The sequence below is a fragment of the Trichechus manatus genome, unplaced genomic scaffold (genome assembly GCF_000243295.1).
Source record: "Trichechus manatus latirostris isolate Lorelei unplaced genomic scaffold, TriManLat1.0 scaffold00125, whole genome shotgun sequence".
Taxonomy (NCBI): domain Eukaryota; kingdom Metazoa; phylum Chordata; class Mammalia; order Sirenia; family Trichechidae; genus Trichechus; species Trichechus manatus.
The window spans coordinates 5,505,785-5,518,815 of record NW_004444061.1 but is presented as its reverse complement, the minus strand read 5'-3'; the positions used below and the strand labels follow the sequence as shown (position 1 = coordinate 5,518,815).

Sequence of the window (13,031 nt, the reverse complement as noted above, 5' to 3'; positions counted from 1 at the left end):
GAGGATGGCGCAGGACCAGGCAGTGTTTCATTCTGTTGTACACAGGGTCGCTATGAGTTGGAACCAACGTGACAACACCTAACAACCACATCAGATTAGAGTGGAGAGCCTAGAAAGTCATGCTAAGCCTCAGATTCTATAATTGTCTCTAAGCACCGGTTTATAATGATCTTTAGCTATAGATAAAGAAAAAAGAATTTACGTGTTTTGTTTAAAACTGTGCCCAGCCTAGGTCAGTGTGCCTTTCTGAGGAACTTGTCAAAAGATTTCTGGCCCTACACCTAGAGATTCTGCTTCTGTTGGGCTGAAATGGAGCCTAGGATTCTGCCTTTTAATACCCCCAGGTGATGTTAATGCAGGTTGTCTGCAAGCCATACTTTGGGGAACTACTCTGCTCCAGGCTACATTGGGGGCAGGCAGGCAGGAGATGCTGCACTGCTAACTGCCAGCTCTGTGGGGCTGAAATGGTGAGGCTCATTGCCTAGCAACCCTCTCTCTTGAGACATAGTTATTACCAGCTTGAAAAAGACAGATCTCCCTTCCTAGGCTGTAATGTAAACATTAACCCTAGTCAACTAGGTAATGAGGTTAACTCTTTAACAAATTCGAGGTAGGGAACCAACTGATTTTCCACTAACTGAAATCACAGCAGTTCATCCAAAAGGTTAAGTGAAAGACACTGAACACTCAAACGAAGCTCAAGTTTTATTTAAAATGTAAAAAAGTGGTTCTTTAAAATGCTGGCGAATAAAACAAAAGGATACAGTGTTCTCTTGCTACAAGTCAGCCAATCTGTCCAAGTATAATCTACCGTATTTATATGCTGGTAGCATTTCACAGTAGTTTAGTGTTAAGAGATAAGAGATTATCTGTGCCTGAATTATGAAGAGATTCTCTGTGTGTGATGCTCGGTTCTGGGGTTTACACCTTTACTGAGTATGAACAAGGGCTCCTGCTCCTTGGCCATAGCCAAATCCCTTTGGCCCAAAGTTCTTTGCATAGCATCCTGCAAAAGAAAAGGGAGCGTTAAGGCAAGTCCGCTAAGCTTTGCTAGCACTGCTTAAGACCATGCAACAACAAACCCCCCTAAATTAAAAAACAAACTGGTGGCTATGCCAGAAAGAGTTCAATGTATTTAAGATGTAAAATGTGCCATGTAGTATCTTAAAGCTGCAAAGGCAAGTTCCAGTATTCTGGTTCCATAGTGTTTGGCTCATGGTCCCACTAACTTGCAAGCACAAAAATTAGGCAAGATAAATTATGTATTTTTATATTACCTTCATATATGCTTTGCTTAAAATATGAGGTTGAAAAAAAACCTTTGTGGTTTGGTTTGGTTTTGAGGGGAGTTTTTAAATGATCAAGAACTTTATCGTATCATCTAAAATTGCTGAGGTTGTCTAAATGTCACCTGTAAGCATTTCTGGACCTTTTATTTTCAAATAGCCAAGGACAATATGCCTGCTTTTCCCTGTTTTCAGAATGCCTTTTTTCCCACCCCTTTTTTAAGCGGGTGACATTTCATTCACCAATAGCTCATGTGGGATATTCATATGGATGATGATAACTGAAATTATTTTTACCTTTGCAATAGATTTCACCTTCCTTCTCAGTCAAAGTTGTTGATTCAAGACTCTTCCCACACTTGGCACATCGGAAACAGTTTTTATGCCAGGGCTAGAAGAGACAAGTGTATTAACATGCTTGAGAGGCCTGTTTTCTGCGATATAATTTAGATGTTGTGGTAAGAAGTAGCTTAGGAAGATCAACCCAAGATGAGCTCCTGACAGCTATGGTTCAGCCCCAACTAGAAGGGTGAAACTGGCCTTCCCCAGTATCTACATTCTCGGCTACATACAGAGGGGCTGAATTCAAACTTCATTCACAGAAGATACAGGCTGGGAGCTGTACCATGAAAGGGCCATTTTCCTAAGAGCAGTGTCAGACGTCAGTGCAAACCTGGTCAGCTCCTTTAAAGGTGGCCACCTCTATGGCTGAAAAGACTGCAGCTCAGAGACAGACAGCTAATTAGCATCAGGTCTCCTGACTCTGGTTCACTGCTTTCTTCACTACACTGAGTAACCTGCATATTGTAGATTTGCTAACATTCTGGCCTTTTTAGTTAACAGTCTTTAAGAGCACCCCTTGTGAACACAAGTTTCAAGTTTCTTTTAAACACAGAGTGATTTATCAAATAGCATCACTTCAAAAAATTAATGATCAAGAAGGGGGAAAAAATGTTTAATCCAAGGCATTTATTTATAAGACAGAGCCCCCGAGTGGGATATGGTGAGGGTGGAGGAGAAAGGGAATGGAGAGAAGCCATTTGCAGTTATTAATTCAAAACAGCACTTTACCTTTCCAGCACCAATTATCTTCTCAGCAGCATATACAGAATCCCCACATCTGGAACATTTCTCAGCACCTCTGTATTTCTGAGCAAATTTAGAAGTATTTGGATTTGTTGTAGGACTGTGAGGTTGAACACTTGAGGAAAGGGGGAAAGAATTTTAGGCAAGATTTTCCAAAAAAACCCAAACCCATTGCCATCAAGTCAATTCCGACTCATAGTGATCCTATAGGATAGAGGAGAACTGCCCCATACAGTTTCCAAGGAGCGCCTGGTGGATTCGAACTGCTGACCGTTCGGTTAGCAGACGTAGCTCTTACCGGTATGCTACCAGGATTTAGGGCCCTATAAATCCACAAGCCAGGAATTCTGGGACTTAACTGTCATAGTGTCTCATGGCTGGAGGCCTTCACAGGCCAGCATAGAAGAAGAAGTTAATCTCGGTGCAGTGGCTGGAGTTATTACTTTGACCTATTTACAGTCTTATTATTGTTACAATCAGATAGACAAGGCTCCAAACTTAAATATCTGTCCCGCTAGGTCTAAATTCATCAAAATTTACTTAATCCCCAATGCTAGCCTCTCCATTAAACAAATATGCTATGCTTTATAAAAACCTACCATAGCTCTTATTTTTATCCCAGATATACTTAATATTATTTGTACCACTGGATTCACATCTGGCTTTACTTTACAGAAGACTGAAAATTCAGTGTTAAGCAGGTAAAAATTTCTCCAGATATGTCAGTTTACTCAAGTAGTCTGTAATTAAGAAAGTTAAGCATGTTTTACAAATTAGTTTCCAAAAATATATTAAGTAGGGGAAAGTGTGAGTAAACTATTTTCTTCATGGGAAAAACAGAAAATTTGCCTATTACTGTGTGATGTTTATCTTTTTCCCTGTAAAAAGTAAAAGTGGTATTCTGTCACTATTGACAGGTCACTGGGTAAACCATATTTCTCTTTGCTCTCTGTAGGAATATCTTACCACTCAATAGGTATGTGTACCCACTATGTGCAGAACACCCTTGTGGGCTTTGAGAAGATTTAAAGTATTTCTAAAACCTTGTAAGTTAGTTGAGTAGATAAGATACAAAAACAACAGTTGGTACTCAGCAAGAGGTAGCTAAGTGCCAATTACAGTTTTTTCCTATTTTATTGAATAAGTTATGTACACATGTAAAAGCAAACAAAATATTTAGAAATACTGCTTTTTCATAAAACAATTTTATTCCAACTCTTCACATATATTTTCAAATGTCTTCTTCTCCACTATATCTAATTTTTGGAATCACTTAACAGTTTCCACAGTACGTAATTTTCACTTCTACCTAAGTTGTTTAATATACAGCTTTTTCAAAATTCATATTTGATGTAGCCACTGGAAATTTTAATCTAAGCAACAAATACCAATTCATAGTAATAATTCACAGAAGTGCCCTTCTTCAGTTGTCCTTAATACAGGCGTATTTTTTAAAAACTCCACAACTTCACTGCATTACATATTTTGTTAAAGTAATGTTTAAAAGATTATTCAGAATGATCCAACATTTGCAATTATGAGGACATATTCCCAAGAACAATTTTCAAATCTGCCTAGCAGATTCCTGTTAACAAGAATTTCACGGAGTAGCTTCCATCTGCCTTCTAATAACTTTGCAGGATCTGGGTATCGTTATTTCATATTGCAAAGGAAATGGGAGCTCAGATGGTAAATAACTTGCTGGAGAATTAGTTAGGTGCTATCGAGTTGGTTCTGACTCACAGCAACCCTGTGTACAATAGAACGAAACAGTGCTCGCTCCTTCACCATTCCTCACAATTGTCATTATGTTTGAGCTCACTGGTAAGCCTGAACTGAAAAACGCAGGTCTGTCTGAATCCAGAATATTCCTGCCTACTCAATAAGATATCTCCAGAGATCCTTGTAAAAAATGTTTAATCCCCAGGACTAAATTACCATTGTAATTACCACAGGTGCTCTAGGAGTTTAGAGAATGGGGTTCAGAATCATTAAGAAAGGCTTCTAGATACAGGAAATCCCTATACCTGGTCCTGAAGGATGAGTAGTATGTGGCCAGGCAAAGAAGGGGAACAGGCAAAGGCACACGTCAAGACAGGCCAACACATAGGTCTCGCATTGGGGAAGGTAGAGAAGCAAGAGCAGATGGTCACTGGTGTTGGTGACTTTAAAACTATGGTCAGTCGTTAACTTACCTTAGGGTCATGAATGAGTCTGGCTTAGGGGAAGGTGTACAGACATTATGTGTTTTGAAGGGGTTGAAACACAACATCAGAAACAAGAATGGATTTTAACAAGTTGAAAAACGAAAGCAGAACAAAGGACTTTAACAAAGATAAAGGTAACCTGGGCTACTGCGAGTGATCACAAACATACAACAGTAAATGAGTCGGCCCTTGTACAACTGGCACACAAGGCACCAGGGCCCAAAAGCTGTGCATGGAAAACCCCCAAAGAACAAAGAGGTAGGCCTTAATGTAGCCCCACCCCGCAGTGGAAAGAGCATAGGTTTTGGAGCCAGATAGACATAGGTTCAAATCCTGGCTCTGCTACTTATCTGTGTGACTTCTGAGCCTTAGTTTCCTCGTCTATAAAATGGGGACAGAGTATCTATACTTCAGAGTTACTGTGAGGATTAGAGATAATGAACAAAAATGTTCAGCAGACAATAGGCACTAAATACATGGTTATTATTATTTCAGGCATGCCATATAGCACAGTGTTTTAAGATTGTAAGCTTGGAGTTAACTACCAGTTGCTGTGGAGTCGATTCCGACTCATGGAAACCCCATGTGTACTGGAGTAGAACTGTGCTCCATAGGGTTTTCAATGGATGTTTTTTAAGAAGTAGATCACCAGGCCTTTCTTACAAGGCACCTATGGGTGGACTAGAATCTCTAACCTTTCAGTTAGCAGCTGAGCACATTAACTGCACCACCCAAGGACTACAAGCTTGGAGTTAGACTAAATTCTAGACTCTAGCCTGGAACTAACTATAGTGACCTTAGGCAAATCATTCCATTCTCATTGTCTCAGTTTGATCATGAGTACGATGGAAAACTCAACCTTCTAAGGTTGTTGGGAGGATGACATGAGTTAACATGTTAACACTGCACAGTGCCCAGCCTGCTGTAAGGGCACAATTATGGTCCTGTCCAAGGAAAGGCCGATCAGTCTCTACTGAGATCTGACATCAATGTTGGCTTCTTCAATATAAAATGGATATAAAAAATGCATAGCTTAAGTAGGAGGACAAAGGTGTTAAAAATCAGAATTAAGAGGAAATTCCAAATGAAATTATTTAGCCTGAAGATGAAATAAGAAGTAAACTTTAAAAAAAAATTAACATCTTTCTACTTTGGGACTGGAGCCTTTAAAGTTTAAAGTTTAACACTAGTCTCTCAAAGAATCAAAAAGCAGGAACTAATTTTAAGTAAAAATTTTTTAGTTAGGGAAAATTTATTTCTTGAGGAAAGATTCTTAAATGGAAGGAGTAACTGAAGAATTTTCATTTACTCCTTAACTGCATCTGAGAAACACATCTCATGATTCTGATAACACATTCTCTATCATTTGATTTCATGACATCTGTTCTCCCAAATGTGGTGTTGAATGTATTTTTTCTTTCAAATGGAAGTAAATCTAAATCGTTCACTTTTGAGAAGATCATGACTCCCTGATACACCCTAGAATGCTACAAAATCAGAACCAGAAATCACTGGATAAATCAGTAAGAACTCTGTTAGGTCCAAAACTGTCTATATTTGGGGTTTAAAGATCATTCACTCGTTTAAACTAGAAAATACAAGTCACATTTTGTTTGCTTCTTTTAAGCTAAAAATCTGGAAATTTCCAGATTCCTGTTCACCAAGCAACATTAATTGTTGTAAGTCATTTCTCAAGGTAACACACTCTCCTAACCCACCTCTCTGGCTTGATGCCCAGCCTCTCACCATGGTCCATGTTGAGTGTGCCAGCGCCCTGGCCGTAGCCATAGCCTTTTGGCCCATACTTCTTTCCATAGCAGGATTTGCAGTAGATCTCTTCATCATGAATTGCCACTGTTGTGCTATCTAGATTTTTCCTGCAAACCACTGAAGGGGAATAAGTTAGACTTTAAAAATGTTCCAGAGATGCTGATTTTCTTAAATCAATGGTGGCAGGGACACATGGTCTACAAGTGGTAAAGACCCAGGTTCTCTCACATTCCCAGTTTATCCTGTGGTTTCCCAACAGCCACAGGGCACCATCTGGACTGGTCAGCTACACTTGATGATGATCCGTCCTCCTCCGTGGATATACTTGTTTCAGAAATGTATCAGTATGAACATCCAGATGCCTCAAGCTTTTCAATATGATTTTCTTCTCTTGCAAGAGTGAGAGGTTGTAGAGATGGCTATAATTACATGAAAAAGAAATAAACCTACCAACACCTTGCTCCCAATGCCTCAGCACTCCTTTAACCTCTTCAGTCTTTTATACCATGTGTTGTGAAATCACAACAGAACAAAGAACAAAAGGGTAGCTGGGTGCCTTGGGGGAGTTGCCTCTGTAGCCCTTCTTCTCTAAAAAGCACCCTCCCTGGTACAAAAGCAATTTTACACCCAGAATTCTAGTTTTCATCACTAGTCCACAATAGGGAAAAGCATTATTCTTTCATCTCCCCACCGGCTTCTCCAGCAGTGATAAGTGTGTCTGAAAATCGTCAAGTAGCTTAGAGACTGCATTTGTTTTTCCTTTTGTCCTGCAGAACACATTCTTTCTTGATGGATTTCTTGCCACAAGACATTTCCACATATCCCACTTCATAAAACTGCCAAATGTCATCATGTTTTATCCAGACATTATTTCACTTTCTAAAACCTCAACTGAGGAAAAAAAAAATATGAGGGAGCTCATTGGTGGCACAATAGGGCAACTGGAAATCCCTATCCTGGAAGTAAAAAGATTAGTGGAAAAGGGTCTTTCTCCTCCTCCTTACTCAAAATAGAGAGGGTGAAAAGGAGGGAGGGAGGACAAGAAAGAGGAAGAGAAGGGGGAAAGACTGGACTAGCTGGCTGGTTTAAAATAAATTACGAAGTTTCTATTACCTCAGACTAAAGTCTTCATTTGCTTAAAGACAAAGTTAACCTAAAACCGTACATTGCTGAAGAATAAATAGTAAGTACCCTTAACAGACAGAATAAATATAAAATCAATGCTGTTTTGAAAAACAGGTCTACTACCCAAAGCAAGTTTAGGTATGTGAAAATTTGACTGTATAACTATTGCTCCATCACCCAGTCCTTATCCCTATTCTCTGCAGTAAAATTCTCACAGGTCTACAAATCACTCTGAATTATTTCCTTAAAAGGGTTTAGTCAGCAGAGACACTTATTAGGAAAGAGTAGTAAAAATTACCAAGGAGCACTGGTGGCGCAGTGGTTAAATGCTCAGCTGCTAACCGAATAAGGTTGGCAGTTCGAACCCACCAGCTGCTCCATGGGAGAAAGATGTGGCAGTCTGCTTCCGTAAAGATTACAGTCTTGGAAACCCTATGGGGCAGTTCTACTCTGTCCTATAGGGTCACTAGGAGTTGGAATTGACTCAACGGTAATGGGTTTGGTTTTGGTTTAGTAAAAATGACCAGTCAAGAACTCAACATTTAGTAAACACTGACTTTATGCCTTAACCTAGATGAAACCAAGAACAATTCCTGAAGTCTCTGCATTTCCTCTTTGACCACATACTCTCTTGGTTACAAATCTGCTGAAAAACAGATTCCTAAAAAAAAGATCAGTAACTTCTAAGAGAAAAAATGCTTAAACCACCTCTTCTGAGAAGTGGTAGCTATTATGGAGGCATAAATACCAAACATTCATTGTTGAATTCTTATTCTTTTTTTTTCTTAAACTTTTTTTTTTTTTAATTGTACTTTAGATGAAGGTTTATGGAACAAACTAGCTTCTCATTAAACAGTTAGTACATACATTGTTTTATGGCATTGGTTAACAACCCCAAGACATGTCAGTACTCTCCCTTCTCGACCTTGGGTTCCCTATTACCAGCTTTCCTGTCCCCTCCTACCTTCTCGTTTTGTCCTATGGACCTGTCTAATCTTTGGCTGAAGGGTGAACCTCAGGAGTGACTTCATTACTGAGCTAAAAGAGTGTCCGTGGGCTGAATTTTTATTCTTTGTGACTGTAACTTTCTGTTGTCTGTTTCTTGTTGTCTGTGAGGCAGTTATACTATAAAGATGTCCAGATACTGTAATGCTGGGGCCTGGGGGAAAAAGACAATTCAAAGTAGAAGTTTTTTCTTAAGATCATTTCTTAATGTAACTAAATTTATTTTTAAAATATTCGACATTTTACAGTAATTTTCACTGTACAGTACTATAGATGAGGCAAGTATCTGCATGTATAGGTGGGCAGCTCCCCAGGTAGTAAACCCTTCATTAAAGGAAAGTCTGTCATTTGAATCAAGATTAAGATTAATGAAAAGCTTTCTTAAACTGCTACTCTACTTGTTTAAACCCAATGATTTAGCTGTCATTAGAGGGGAATTTTTTTTTTTTCCTTCAATTTTCAGGCTTGTCTCTTGTTCTGTTTCTCTCATTACCTGGTACTGACCGTACTTAGAGCGTATCGGCATGGTTGTTTTACTTCCTACTTCCTGTCTGTGCTAGACCCTCTGATGATTTTCTGTCTGGTAACAACAGTAACTCCTAACTTGACTCCATGGGATTTTCATACCCTAAGTTCCTTTGCCTCAAGTTTAGAACGTCAGTAACCAAAAATAACTTAGAACAGTCACTACCAGAGAAGGTAGAATTTGAGCTTCTAGGAATTTAATCATTCAGTCACCAGTGCGGTATGAAACAAGCAAACAGGTTTCAAAGAGGAACCCAGCCAGAGAGAAAAAGCTGGGGTAGATGAGGAACAATCATTCATTCAGACATTGGGGCTGAGCCCTTCCAGTGTGCCATACTATGCTATGTAGTAGACCACATAAAGGACAGTGAGCTCAGAATGCAGCAGGGGAGACAGATGTGCTAACAAATGAAGTCCAGGAAAGGCCAACAGGTGGGCCAGAGCTATGGGGCCACAAAGGAAAGCAGTGTTCTGAGTCACCCCTACTGTCCTTGCTGCTGGGCTGAGCATTTATACTATCTTAAGAGGACAGACAGATAAAAACCACTTGTGCTTTTAAAATAATGTTAGCAAAAGCAGAGTTCTTTCCTTAAATAGGTAAATTGACGCCTTTTACTCACAAATTGTCAAAGGTCAAGCACTGGGAGATACTTACTGCACAGAAAGCAGCAGCGGTGGAAGCTTCTCCCATCACACTGTACCTCTTCCGCATGGTACACGGTCCTCCCACAGGACCCACACTTGTTTCCGCCTCCCCAGACAGGCATTCTGAAGGAGTAAAGGACACTGTTAACTCCTTAGGATGTCCCCATACTGTACGAGGTGCATTACAGGCTCCCAAGAAGGTTGGTTAAACCCAGGGGATGGCTGCAGATTTCCTTCTTTTATGAACCACTCTAACCACATCTATAAAAGGCCTGCATTCCTCCAAAATAACCTCATTTCTTCTTCCAAATTACAGCTTTCATTAGAAAACTATGGCTTGTCATGCACAAGTTGGATTTTGTTTTGTTTTGTTTTGTTCCCCCCCCCCCCAAGACAAAGGACCTGCATTCAATAGAGAATTACAGGTCACCAGGCACAAAACAAACTATGCCACCAGAATCCACTGGAGTTAAGAAAGAAGTATGGGGAAGGCAAAGGCAAACATCTCCCCCATCCCCAGTCTTCAATGAAATTTTTAAAAACTTACCCTTGGGTAGAGGTTTTCATCACGTTTAATTCATTGTAACAGCACCACATTCTTAACATTTAACATACACAAGCTATTACACACTTCCTAGGGAAAAGAAAAGTGTTGTATTGCTCTGCAGGAATGAGGATTATAATTGTCTGCTCAAGTTATGTGAGACTGTAGCGTAAACAGTTGTGTCTGTGACTAGTACAATTGCATGCATGGAGCCTTGCTGGAACCACAACAAACACCCATCCAGATGGCTACGATTTAAAAGTCTATGCTTCACTAATCCCAAGGTCTTCCCTTCGTGATGCTTCCCTTCCCCCTTGCCCCATGAAAATCAACTAATTCAGCCAACAGTTGGTTTTCCGTCTTTGACAGGCCTGTTAGTCCATACAGAATATGCTACCAAATCCCCTTTCTGGAACCATGAACCGTTTGTTGAGTAGGTCAGAATAACCTCTGAACAATGTAGTCTGACATGATGGTGGAGCTGGAAGTTTAAATCCTGGGCTATCACATGACTACAATGTAGGGCCCTCATTTTCTAATCTCCCTTCTCAACAAACTGGTCTACCTGGATGCAGTTTAAAATATCTAGTTCTGAGTGGCCAACATGCTCTTGTGCCTTAGCCAGCACAGAAAGCTGTCCTGCTAAGAAGGCATGTTGTTTTGTCTGCCCTGCCCTGGGGAGTATCTAAAAATACAGTGAAATAATTCATTTTTTCCCATCATCCTTTTCAGACTTTCCTGCTGTGTGTGGTTATTTTCAGCCCTGGCCCGTTGGGTTTCCTCAGATGAGCTGCTTGTCTCTCTAGGAAATAGCTGGTTAAGAAAGCTGAGATCTCCTTACTAACCCAAACGTGGCTAGAAAGAAAAGGGGAAACGAGGGCTACTAAGCAGAAAAGACTGAAGAATCTTCAATCCTTAAAATAAAAATGGGGGTGGTGGTGGTGAACTCTCATCCTACTGCCTATCTGACACCATTAAGATCTATAACCCAGCAATTTCCTGAACATTAAGATAAGGCCTTTCCAAAAGGAACATTCATAGAATTGTGGTGGGCATCTTTCTGGCACCTATTCTCTTGCCCCTTTTCTGGCAATACCTTCCCCAGATCTTCTTCCAGAGAAGCACTCATCCCTTTCTTGTTCCATATGGTTTAGAAAAGTACTTGTTAAAATGTGGCGTCCTGGCATGGTCCACTATGCTTATTACCAATTCATGACAAAATTCAGAATAAGCATTTAGAAAATGTTATACAGTTTTACAGGGCAACAACCAAGAACATGATTAGTGGACTCATCTTGTTGAACAGGGTATACAGAGATTTGAAGTATCAGTCTCTACTTGGAAATTTAAACAAAAATAATGGCCCTTTACCATAGACAGTTTGAGAAAGCACTGCTTTAGATGGTATTGTCTGCACTACCAACTCCAGAGCTGGGTATGTGACTCAGTTATGGCCAATCAGATCACTGCATTCCCCTCATCCCGCCACAGTGATTGGTTTAGGAATGGGCATATGACCCAATCCAGTCCGATGACATTTGGTTTACAGCTAGCGACTACAAGAAGAAAATCTGTCTAAGAATGAAGCCAAACTACAGGAAAACAGAGAAATGGGGAGACTAGGTTTTTGAGTCCCTAAATTCAGCTGTGCCTCAACTCATCCTCTACTCTTCAGTTATGTGAGCAAATAAATTCCCTTTTAAGCCATTTGGAGTTGGAGCTCCTGTTCCTTGAAACAAACATCACCAACACACACACACACACACACACACACACCTGACTGATACAACTAGTTATCACTAAATTGTTAGTCTCAACTTGGAAAAAGCCTACTTCTCTTTCCCACCTAGTCTGGTCTAACTTGGTCAGTGGGGCATTTAGATATGGATTATGCTCATTAATGACTAACCCTCTTCACAGCAGCCACACAAGAACAAAGTGAATCCAAGGGTCCACAAATATTACCATGCTACTGTAAAGACATCCACATACCTCAATATCTAACAACAACATAACATATTTGCAAGCTTTCCTTTTTGTAGTTTTATAAATCTTATTGCCTTCCTTGGAGACAGGTGCTCCACTGTTTAAATGTGGAATGAAACTTGAACCTGACTGTAAACCTAAGACACAAAGCCTTGGCTGCTGCAGCCTGCACTGGCTTGCATTTGGAGTGCAATTAGTGACTTTGCCCTATGTATGGCTCCAAAGCTATTCATGTTCTGGGATGCTCATAGGATGCAGCAGACACCTCTCATGATTCCTATAGAAACCAAAGGCTAAATCCAGGTTTGTGGATGACACTCTAATTACTTAAAAGTAAATCCCAAGCCTCAATAGCCCAGTTGGCTTTTAAAATACTTTGTTATTGTTCAGGTGTTTCTCATCATACTAGAAAGTGAACTGTTTACCAACCTGGTATCTTAATTTTCACACATATTTACTTTGGAGCAGTCAGCAATGAGAAACCAGATTCTTATCAAGATTAAGGTTAGGCTGGGTTGTCTTTGGAGTCCTTGGGTGGTGCAAATGGTTAACGTGCTTAGCTGCTAACCAAAAGGTTGGCAATTCAAGTCCACTCAGAGGAGCCTCAGAAGAAAGGCCTGGAGATCGACTTCTGAAAAATCAGTCACTGAAAGCTCTATGCAACACAGTTCTACTCTGACACACATGGGGTTGCCATGAGTCAGAACTGACTCGATGGCAACTGGGTTGTTGTTTTTTGTTTTTTTTTAGTGGGGGGGTTATCTTTGAATAACATTAAAAAGAACTAATCATTTTGTTATTCTCTTCCATGCCATTAACGAGCAGCCTTTTTTATTAAAAAAAAAAAAAAAA

The 13,031-nt window shown here is 40.0% G+C and overlaps 1 protein-coding gene across 1 annotated transcript in view; it reads right to left on the bottom strand.

Annotated features, from left to right (window-relative positions):
* Nucleotides 1-694: 694 nt before the first annotated feature.
* Nucleotides 695-13,031, bottom strand: part of CSRP2 (cysteine and glycine rich protein 2) — a 26,586-nt gene continuing 14,249 nt past the window's right edge. Inside the window, exons 2-6 of the mRNA XM_004384620.2 lie at nucleotides 9,660-9,772; nucleotides 6,298-6,466; nucleotides 2,358-2,487; nucleotides 1,584-1,677; nucleotides 695-1,006 (exon numbers count right to left, since the gene is read on the bottom strand). Coding sequence (XP_004384677.1) covers nucleotides 930-1,006; nucleotides 1,584-1,677; nucleotides 2,358-2,487; nucleotides 6,298-6,466; nucleotides 9,660-9,771 — 582 coding nt within the window. The 5' untranslated portion in view covers nucleotide 9,772 and the 3' untranslated portion in view covers nucleotides 695-929. The remainder of the gene's footprint in view (nucleotides 1,007-1,583; nucleotides 1,678-2,357; nucleotides 2,488-6,297; nucleotides 6,467-9,659; nucleotides 9,773-13,031) is intronic.